The sequence below is a fragment of the Benincasa hispida genome, chromosome 6 (assembly GCF_027475165.1).
Source record: "Benincasa hispida cultivar pf3 chromosome 6, pf3_genome.v1.1, whole genome shotgun sequence".
Lineage (NCBI taxonomy): Eukaryota > Viridiplantae > Streptophyta > Magnoliopsida > Cucurbitales > Cucurbitaceae > Benincasa > Benincasa hispida.
This window is the reverse complement of record NC_143483.1, coordinates 52,498,346-52,509,731: the sequence shown is the minus strand read 5'-3', so window position 1 is coordinate 52,509,731 and position 11,386 is coordinate 52,498,346. Positions and strand designations below refer to the sequence as shown.

The 11,386-nt window shown below is 32.5% G+C and overlaps 1 protein-coding gene and 1 long non-coding RNA gene across 2 annotated transcripts; both read right to left on the bottom strand.

Moving 5' to 3' along the window:
• Window positions 1–1,951: 1,951 nt before the first annotated feature.
• On the bottom strand, window positions 1,952–3,972 carry LOC150035753 (uncharacterized). The gene is made up of 2 exons (XR_016530170.1): window positions 3,723–3,972; window positions 1,952–2,142 (listed from the first exon to the last, which is right to left on the bottom strand). It is a non-coding gene; the product is annotated as an uncharacterized LOC150035753 (long non-coding RNA).
• A 766-nt stretch (window positions 3,973–4,738) lies between these two features.
• On the bottom strand, window positions 4,739–5,556 carry PR4 (pathogenesis-related 4). The gene is made up of 2 exons (XM_039034647.2): window positions 5,226–5,556; window positions 4,739–5,057 (listed from the first exon to the last, which is right to left on the bottom strand). Exons 1-2 carry the CDS (start codon window positions 5,487–5,489, stop codon window positions 4,893–4,895), a joined length of 429 nt encoding a protein of 142 aa, XP_038890575.1. The 5' UTR covers window positions 5,490–5,556; the 3' UTR covers window positions 4,739–4,892.
• Window positions 5,557–11,386: the final 5,830 nt, after the last annotated feature.

Genomic DNA, 11,386 nt, shown 5'->3' with positions numbered 1-11,386 from the left:
TTAGCCAAATTTCAAAAACAAAGATAAGTTTCAACTTATCAAAAAGAGCCTAGAAATGTTGATTTTCTTAATTTTGCTTTTAAAATTTGACTAAGATCAAGAGTAATTTGTACAGATGGATCAAATTTTGAGGCCTATTCAAAATTTGACCCACCTTTCAAAAACGCTTGAAAATTGGTCTCCTGATGAAGTCAACCACGTGTAAAAGTACCATTTTAACCCCAAATCACGTGCGAGACCAAACGCAATGCAGATTTCTCGCTTTTTTCACTCATTCCTTCATCTCGCTCTCTAATTCGCGTCGTTCTCAATCATTTTTTCCTTGATTTTTCCCTTCTTTTGAATTTTTCCTCTTGTTTCTTCCTCTCGTTTCTTCTTCTCACTACTTTCTCTTGTTTCTTCCTTTAGTATTTTCTCATCAATTTTGTAGTTTTTTCCTTTGAGTTTTTTCTTTCATTTGAATTCAGAAAGAAGAAGAAAAAGAAAGGCATAAGAAAGAGGAAGAAGAAGAAGAAGTCAACGGACTGAATTTTAAAATTTAAAATGTTTGATCTATCCAATAAAGAACGAGAGGAAGGCATGAGAGGAATGAGACCAAAACGAGATGAACGAGCGAGAATATGCGATGCGTGTGCGACATTAAATGTTTTGAGGACTAAACGGACATTTCACACACGACTGATGTCATCAGAAGGCTAAAATTCGAGTGTTTTTAAAAATTAGGTCAAAATTCAAGTGTTTTTTAAAGCTGGGCCAAATTTCGAGTGGACCTCAAAATTTGATGAATCCGTATAAATTTCTCAAAGATGAATTCAAGAGTTTCTTAAAAAAATTGGAGACTATAGTATGAAATTTAAGGAGGGAAAACAAATATAATTTTTCCTTTAAAAATAGACTAAAAACAAAATTATTGCCAAATCAGACTTGTCTAAATCCGATAGTCTATTACGATAAATTAAACTAGTAATTTAATAAATTAGCATTTATTCAATTCTTAGCCGCCCTTGGAATTTTCTTTTGAGCACGTTCATTTGTTCGTCATTTGGTTCAAATTTCTTCCTTGACCAAAATCTTAGTGTCCTTTGGATTCATTGAACACCATACAAAAGTTGGTTGAATATTTCACACAAGCTAGTACTATACTTAGTTCACAAATTATTCAAGAAAGTATATATTTAAACGCAATCACATTATTAAAAGAGATTTAATGCATTTCTTAAATTTCGAAGGTTGTGTTGCAATTTGAAGTCTTAAAACATTGAGAGCTTTGTATCAAATAAAACTCTGATGAGCTATTATTTGTATCAATTTAAATCTTAGACTTTCATAAATATGTCAATTCACACTCTATTCCTCCATATTTCGTTAAAATAATATTATGTGATTTATAATTATTTCAACTTAAAATTTAAAATTTTCGTAGATGAATCAAATTAGAATCTATTAAAATTATCCATTTAAATTGCTATAATGCATCAATTCTTACGTGTGTGTATAAAACTTCTTTAAATGTTAGATTAATAAAAGGGACGTTTGGATATGAGGAATGGATGATTTTCCATAAAGAATATACTACTTGAGAATCCAAACTTATTCATTTATGAAAGTTTAGAAGTTTAAATGATAAAATTATAAGTCCCGCGTGATATTTAATTAATCTAAACAAAAGCTAATGGGGTACAAATGAATATACTTGTAAAAGTGCAGGGTTCAAATTTAAACAATTATTAGTTTAAGATTTTCGTTGAATACAACTTCAAAGTTTAGAGGTATAAATCGATAATTTACCTGTAACGACCCGACCCCCTAGGACTTAAGTTAGATCGTTACTAAACACATGCATGCATGGAACTTAAAACGACACTCTATTATGGTGAAATAAATGCTAATTAAATAAGGTAAATTTAAAAGACTTTGCATTTAATTTCAAATATTAAAAACAATGATAGGGTACCCATAAATCATAAATGATAATAAATAAATCTGGAAGCGGTTCTTAATAGTAAGTTTTAAACATCAACACTGAAAACTAAGAAAAACATGAAAAGAAGTTTAAATCTCATGAGCGGAAGCATAAAACTAGTCCCCAGTGGCTCGTTTAAGGATTCCTCTTGTCATTCGCCAGTGCGCCCTTGCCCTTACCTGAAACATAAATATGAGAAAGGGTGAATATAAAATACTCAGTAAGTAACCCCACTACCGGGGTCAGGCTAGGCATCTATGTTCTCTAGATGCCTACCTCTAGTGAAACATATAAACTACTCTAGTCCTCATGGGACACAATACATACATGAAAGGCTGATTTCTATCCTACTGTAGTTAAGTATGCCCACTACCTCTAGTAAGTCCCATAGAACCCACAACCTCTGGTAAATCCCGAAGGAAATACAATATCTTACAAACGCATGGTTATGCATACACTTTTTTCATATACACATAACCCACTTAATGTGTACTTCTTTCATACACATGGTTAAGTATACACCTCTTTCGTATACACCTAACCTACTGAGTATGTACCTCTTTTGTAGGTCTAGTTATGTATACACCTCTTTCGTATACACATAACCCACTGAATGTGTACCTCTTTCGTATACATGGTTAAGTATACACCTCTTTTGTATACACCTAACCTACTGAGTATGTACCTCTTTCGTACATCTAGTTATGTATACACCTCTTTCGTATACACATAACCCACTAAGTATGTACCTCTTTCGTACACCCTAGATCCTCTCTATAAATGTAGAGATGCGTACCTCTTTCGTACACATAGTTATGTATACACCTCTTTCGTATACACATAACCCACTGAGTATGTACCTCTTTCGTACACCGTAGATCCTCTCTATAAATGTAGAGATGCGTACCTCTTTTGTACACATAGTTATGTATACACCTCTTTCGTATACACATAACCCACTGAATGTGTACCTCTTTCGTACACCTGGTTAAGTATACACCTCTTTCGTATACACCTAACCTACTGAGTATGTACCTCTTTCGTACATCTAGTTATATATACACCTCTTTCGTATACACATAACCCACTGAATATGTACCTCTTTCGTACACCCCAGTACCCTCTAGGTATGTATCACTTTCATACACATCAGCCCTAGTACATTTCTTTCATGTACTAGTGCCCTTGGACGTGCATCACTTTCATGCAGTCACATAGTCTGGAAAGGAAAAAAGATTGCATCTAACTTCATATTACATATAACATTCACCTAATCATGAATCCTCTAAAATCTCCTGATCAAGGTCAGGTTAGTTAACCTCAACATACGTCATTAATCTAATATTAATGGATCCACTCTAGTACATCACTTTCATGCACTAACTCATGTAACAATCAAACATTTGAAATTTCATAATACATCATATGACTTACACACTTTCATAATAAATCACATCAATAAGCACATCAATAAAATGCTCCAACTTTCACCTAACTTTAAGACATTTCCGTAGTAGTGTCGCTTAACTCATAATTTAGGGTCATGCCCAATCGTCCTTTTAATATGTCTCATAAAATTCTAAATCATGCTCATACATTAACATGCTTCAGTCATATTATCACATGCTCATATATCTTTTCTAAACATTCCATTAAATCTCAGAACAATCAAAATTATCCTTGTAACTAGTCTTACAATCCTCAACATCAATCATAAATTTACCGGCACAACGGCGGTTCCAGTAGTAAGATTACTTACCTCTAATCGCAAACTCTAGAAACTAGAAGCTCAACCTTTTCCTTGCCCAATGGAACCTTGAATCAAACAAATATGCAAAACAACTTTAATCCTTATTGGTTGTTGTTCGAAATTTGGAGCCATTAAGAAGTGGGTAACTCAAATCTAAGTCACAAGCGTTGTTGCCGCTGAAGTTGTATGTTATGACGTCAGAGGACATTGGTTAGAGATCGTGGGCATTGTCATTGTTCATTGGAAGGAGAAAACGAACAGATGGGAGGTGGGGTTTGACTTTTTATAAAAAATAATAATAATAATAATAAAACAAAAAAGAAATAAATATAATTACATTTAATTCCTTTCCGTTTTATACTATTAAATTTCATTACATTTAATTCCTTTCCGTTTTACTATTAAATTCCATTACATTTAATTCCTTTCCGTTTTACTATTGAATTCTTTTCCGTTTCAAAAGAAAATTAATTCCTGCCATTAATTTTCAAATTGAATTTCAAATTGAATAATTTCATGCTAACAATTAAATTCCCGCACTTGAGTTCAAAATTTCAAAAATGCCCTCCAACTAATAATAATTACTGAAATTCCAAATAATAAAGTTACTGAAATTACATTATTACTAAAAATGTGCGGAGTATTACATTACCTATTTTTTGTTTTGTCCGCTTAATTATATACGTCCTTTTTTTTATCATTTAGTTGGTACAAAATAAAGAGTCGGACTTAGTTTTGTTCTTTAGGAGATTAGAGTGTTATATATACACAATATTATCAAAGAAAGTCATGTATCGTGGAAACTTTGGTTTAGTATAACCCTATTATTTAACACCTTTTTTTTATATATAGTTGAAGTATTTATATGATAAAAAGTACTCGAAAGCAATTTTTTTTATAAAAAAAACTATTCTCAAACATTAATAGGCATAACCTTCCTCCTTAGAGATTGAATGTTCCACCTTCCATCTTACTGTTGTTGTTAAAAAATAAAAAAATAAAAAAAAATAAAAAAATAAAAAGGATAGGGTAATAAATTCTTTTTATTTTCTCAATTATATCAAGCTCACAAATTAATGGAACCTTTATTACATACTTTATTATTCATACTTTATTCGTTAGAACATGATTTTCTTTCTTCTTCTAGGAAGAATGAAATGAAATTATTAAAGTAGAAACTTAGCAATTGACAAACTGATAGTTGACAGTAAGATGGCCCCGGAAGTTTCCATTTCCATTAGTGTCAAGCTGTTTAAACACATTCACATCCAAATCCAACCCTCCATTTGAGCATTGATCAACAATTCTCACTATTGTTGAAGCTCCCGTTTCAGTGTTAGTCACCTGCATTATACCCCATGAAAATTTTTCAGCTTCAAAAACTTTCTTTTTTCTTATGATAGACTAACCGATGATCTGATTACTTTTAAAACACGATGATTTTGTATGAACGAAAAATGCTTATAGATGTGCAGTTGAATTAAAAACTCGTCAACAAGAAGATTTACTTACCCTCAAACAACGTCCACAAGAAGCTTGGCCACGAGGGCCGACAGGGCCGCAGAAAGCGGTCCAACCATAACGACGACGCCACTCCAAAGGCTTGTTAGCATCCCATGTTGCACAATATACACTCGCTCTGAGGTAGTCCCAATTGATATTTTGTGGGTTGTACAAATGATAAGTAGCTCTCACATTATTGGCACTTTGAGCATTTGCCATGCTCAAAACCCCCAAAGCCAACACCAATATCATCATAATACTTCCTTTCTCCATTATTTGGCTTTCTAATTCTCTCTAATAACTCTCCCACTTATAAGTGTTTGTAGTTCTTTTTTTTTTTTTTTTCTTTGTATGTAATAATTGGGAGAGTGGTTTAATTTATAGAAGAACATAAGTGCATACTTTTCAACTCAAATCAATATTGCTAATGTGGCTCTTGTTTCATTCTTTAGCCGTCCTCGGAATTTTCTTCCCAATGAACAATTGAATTCCCAATTTTGACTAGTCATTTATTATTATTATTTTGATGTAGACGTATCTTAGTGTAGGTCTAGGTAGTAAAGTTTGAATTTTCTCTTCAATTTAAAAATGAAGTTCTTTAAGTTACGTACGTTCATTAAGCATATGCTTAAAGAAATGATTTATACGGTTCGATCAAATTATGGAAATGAATATGAGGTTTTTTTTTTTGTTTGTGTGTGAAGAATTAATTGTTATTTAACATCGTAGTAAAATCATATAATATTATTATTTGGTGTATGTTAATTCCAAAGTTTGTGTTAGAACAGATGTCACGAAGGGTTATTACGCCATGGAGAAACCACTATCCTGAAAGCAATTACAGTGCAATCTCAATAATAATCGCTATGTCTGTTGCTCCTCAAGGTTAATGCAGCCTCTAAATTCAGGCGTGCAGTCGTTGGAAAATAGACTAGATCCGATGAGAATGGTAATTATGGCCCAACTGTTACTTACACACAATTTGTGAAGGGTCAACGCACTGTTAACTGGTTATATCTCATAGACACAGTTATATATCTGTAGTGCAAAGAATGCAGTTATCGGTCTTTAGTGGAGTGACCGACAGTTAATGGATGTTGGATAATTTAATTAAAAGAGTTTAATCAATTATTCAAATACTGTTGGAGTTTCAATCTACAGGTCTATAAGGTCCCCTCTGTAACTTAGCAGGGATTATTGACAATTAATTTTGGATTACTTAGAATTTTTCAAATTAATTGAGGGATTGTTATATATGGTATAATTAATTTAAATTAATTATATGTGATATAATTACTATAATGTATTTTATACATTATAATATAAAGTTTATTTTGAGATATTAAATATTTGGATATGATTCAAATACTATTTATATGGATTAGATTCATATAATTAAATTTAGTATGAACTTGATTTATATTAAATACCATAAATGATTGAGAGAATACAAACTATAGGTTATATTGTATTTGATACAATATAGAAACTATAGGTTATGTGTTATATTTGATATAACATATAGTTATATAGATATAATTAAATTAAATGGACCCCTTAACTCTCTCAAAAACATGTGGAGAGGAAGTTATGGTGTATATATATATATATATAACTAAATTAAATGGACCCCTTAATTCTCTCAAAAACATGTGGAGAGGAAGTTACAGGATCTCGATCTTCTTCCTTGCTTCTGAAGCAAAGTGTGTTCAGTTTTTTATCTCCATGTGAAAAAATATACAGAAAACTCTTTCTTTCTCAAATCTTCTCTCCCTCTTCCAAAAATCAGAGAAGTCTACAACTCTCTCTGTAATTCTTACCCTTAAGGAGAATACATGAGGCTCATTTATGGTGGTATCTACGTTGAGGTTTGTTTCTGTACGAAGAATACATGACCAATTGGGAGGAAATTCATGAAGAATTGGTTCTTCAAGTGTAAGTGTTATTCTAACATTAATTCCTCCTTTAGAAGCATGTTGTAAAATATTCTCGGTAATATTGCATAACTTAGGTTACTATGTTTTAATTCTTTTTTAAAATTGAAAATTGGGATCAATCCCACTTCTGCTATAGACCTCACAGTCCTTCAATTGGTATCGGAGTGGAGGTTTTTGCTTCCTAATTTTTATTTTTCCAAAACTAAAACTCAAATTATGGTGGGATTTTGCATTACTGTACTGTTGTTGTTCATGTTGATGGATGATGATGGTTTACAATTATGGATGTTTTCGAGATTGGGCTTTAGATTTTATGGCTTTAAATTTACAAATTGGTTTGTAAGAGCCCTTTGTTTTTGGGCATTAACTATTGAAATTGCGTTTCTAATTCATTATTTTAGTCGTTTGTGAGTTTTTCGGCGACATTCTGGAGAAAGCGAGACCCAAATCGGAGCAATTCACGACTGTAGAGTAAGTAATTGTACGACAACGTTTCAATGTTGTTCCCTAACGTTGCAACACTACAAAGGGGCGAACGGAAATTTTTCCTTAGCGTTGCAGCATTCCGAGACAGAAAAAATGTGCGGTCGTGAAGCTTGGGCAATTTGGTTTAAGCGGTTTACGATTGGGTTCTTCTTTTGGTCCAATTCAACAATCTTTTTGTTGTAATAGTTAGTTTTAATTAATTAATTTAATTATTTATTTAGGAGTCCAATCTCGGTCCATATATTGTTCTTTAAATTATGCATTTGATGTATGATTTAATTTTATTTATTATACGTCATAATGTATGCCATATAGAAAATCCGACCATAGGTAATGCATTTAATCATGCATCATGAATATTATAAATGTTATAATATAGTTGCATTATTTAATTTTATAGCATGTTCATGCATCATATAATATAATTGTTATAATATATGTTTGCATGTATTAATGACATTATCATGCATCGTTACATTATAATTGTTATAATATATAGTTAGAATGTATGGATGAATGTCATTATTTTATTTCATTACTTTAGTATATAAATGTTATGTATGTTAAGTAATGAAATGAGAATTGCATGAACCATGTCATTACTTTAGGTAACTTTATAATTTTTATAATTTATCAGTGGAAGAAAATTGGGTATATGATACTTCATTTTTTCTTTTCACGTTTCTCCTTCATAGTTCACATCGTGAGAACTATACTCGGCCTCGAGGCACCTTTTCTTGTGTCCCCCTATGGGTGATGTTTGTATAGGTCAATACCAAGGTGAATGGAGAGAGTATTTGTAGTAAGTAGGAGCAGGACGTCTGTCAACACATTCCATAGTCTCTCTCATTAGTTTGTAGTAAATTTTCATGTTCGGCCTTGAGGCACATTTGTTTGTGTCCCCCTACGGATGGAATTTGAATGACTATTTACCCAAACTCCAGAAATGGATAGGGTTGCTTTAGTTTTTACCCCAATCGATTTTTCTCTACAGTTGGCTCATTGGAGAGGAATCTAGAATCTAAAGTAAGGGCTTACACTTACAAGAAAATATTAAACTGGTTAACAATTTATGGACCGAACAATGGTGACTAATATTTACAGGAACAAGAAATTGTTCTATATATTAGTTCAGATGGTCTCATTTTAGTGACGGGGTACCTGATCACCCTACATTGGCTTATACACTACCTCACTGAAACATGATTGCAAAATAAATGTCACATAGGATGCGTTAAATTATTTTGATAAATGTGATTGGTTTTTCAAACTAGATAATGCATGAATACTAATATAAATAAATTGTATGTTTCAGCAATTTTTCCAAAATGACTTCCGCAACATTAAATATGCTTGTTGCCAACAAATTAACTAGCAATAATTACATCACCTAGAAAAACACTATTAATACAGTTCTGATCATTGATGATTTAAGATTTATCCTGGTGGGGGAATGTCCTCTAGTCCCAGCTCAAAATGTCGCTCGAAATGTTCGGGAAGCATACGAGTGCACCGTACAGGCAAATAAAAAGGCCTGAGCGTATATCTTGGCAAGCCTTTCTGAAGTCTTGGCCAAGAAGCATGAGCTCATGCTCACTACCCGTGAGATCATGGAGTCAGAGGGAATGTTCGGATAACCATCTGCATAACTCAAGCATGATGCTCTTAAATTCATCTTCAATGCTCGTATGCAAGAGGGGGCAACTATTCGAAAACATGTTTTCAACATAATGGTCCACTTTAATATGGCTAAGATGAGTGGGTATGTCATTGATGAGGCTAGTCAAGTTAGCTTCATCTTGGAAACTTTACTTGAAAGTTTCCTTTAGTTCCATAGCAATGATATTATAAACATAATTGACTAAACCTGACCTCTTTGCTCAACGAGTTGCAAACTTTCCAATCCTTGATGAAAGTCAAGGAACAAAAAGGTGAGGCAAATGTTGCCTCGTCCACCAAAAAGTTCTTTGAAGGTTTGACCTTTGGAACTAAGTTTGTGTCTTCCTCTTCCAACACCAAAAAGTAGAAGAAGAAGAAAGGTGGAAAGGTGGAAAGGGAAAAGCTAACTCGCCAACTGCTATCCAAAATGGCAAGAAAACCAAGCTTGCAAAAGGAATTTATTTCCATTGCAACCAGAAGGGACATTGGAAGAGGAATTATCCCAAATATTTGGTAAAAAAGAAGAATGCCAAGCAAGATAAATGTGATTTACTTGTGTTTGAGACTTATTTAGTGGAGAATGATGACTCGGCCTGGGTAATAGATTTAGACGCCACTAACCATGTTTGTTTTTCATTTCAAGAAATTAGTTCCTGGCGGCAACTAGAGGCTAGGAGATGACGATGCGTGTAGGAACTGGGTACGTCATCTCAATTTTGGCAGTGGGAGGACTTCGAATTTGTTTACATAAATCATGTATTTTATTAGATAATGTATATATGGTTCCAAGCTTGAAAAGAAACCTTATTTCTGTAAAATATTTGCTTGAACAGAAATACTCTTTAAATTTTAATGTAAATAAAGTGTTTGTTTACAAGAATGAAGCAAGTGTTTGTTATGCAAATCTTGAAAATAATCTTTATGTGCTAAGACCGTCAGCACTAAAGCTCTCCTTAATATTGAACTGTTTAAGACTACGGTAACTCATAATAAAAGACAGAAAATTTCTCCTAAAGAAAATGTTCATCTTTAGCACCTAAGATTAGGAGACATAAATCTCAATAGAATTGAGAGATTGATCAAGAATGGACTTCTAAACGAGTTAAAAGAAAACTCTAATTCTAGCTATTTTTGTTACAGGGGAATACACGTCAAAGTACTCAATACCTTGTTTTTTGTGTATACCCTACTACTTCCAATCGAGTCTTGTATCTTTCAACTAAACCATCTGGCCTCGTTTTCATTCCGAAAATCCACTTGCACTTAATAAATTTATTTCCTTTAGGAATATCTACTAAGTTCCAAGTTTGGTTCATGATAAAGAATCCAGTTCACTCTTAATTGTTTCCTTCCATAAGCTAGAATCTGCAAAACTTAAGGTTTCTTGGTAAGTTTTAGGATCCTCATGTATTATATACATATATGCAAACTAACAGTCAATATCATTTGGCCTTTCAACTAAAAAAGTAGTTAAAAAATAAGACTTTGGTTAGTTCTCTATCTCTTACTTCTTCTAGGTTCTATATCATGCATTTTATCCATAGTGCTAACATCTACATATTCAGACATACTACTAAAAACTATATTATTTCTTGTTTCATGCATACTATTAGACAACGAAGGCATGAAAGCAAATACATCCTCACAATGAGACATTCTAATAGATTCAGTTTTTCCTTTTTTTCAATGGAAAAACATGCACAAAAAATTATGCATCCCTATATTCACCTGCGGATCTATCATTTAAGCACATAAATATGTACACAACACATCTTGACCATAACTAATAAACACACAATCAAAAGCTTTAGATCCTACCGTAGGTTTCTTGAATGCAGGATAACCTTAGTCAAATATCTTCTGTAACACCCCGCACATTTTTTTAGTAATAATGTAATTTCAGTAACTTTATTATTTGGAATTTCAGTAATTGTTATTAGTTGGAGGGCATTTTTGGAATTTTGGACTTCAAGTATAAGTGGGGAATTTAATTGTTGGTGTGAAATTATTCAATTTGAAATTCAAATGGAAAATTAATAGCAGGAATTAATTTTCTTTTGAAACGGAAAGGAATTAAATGTAATTATA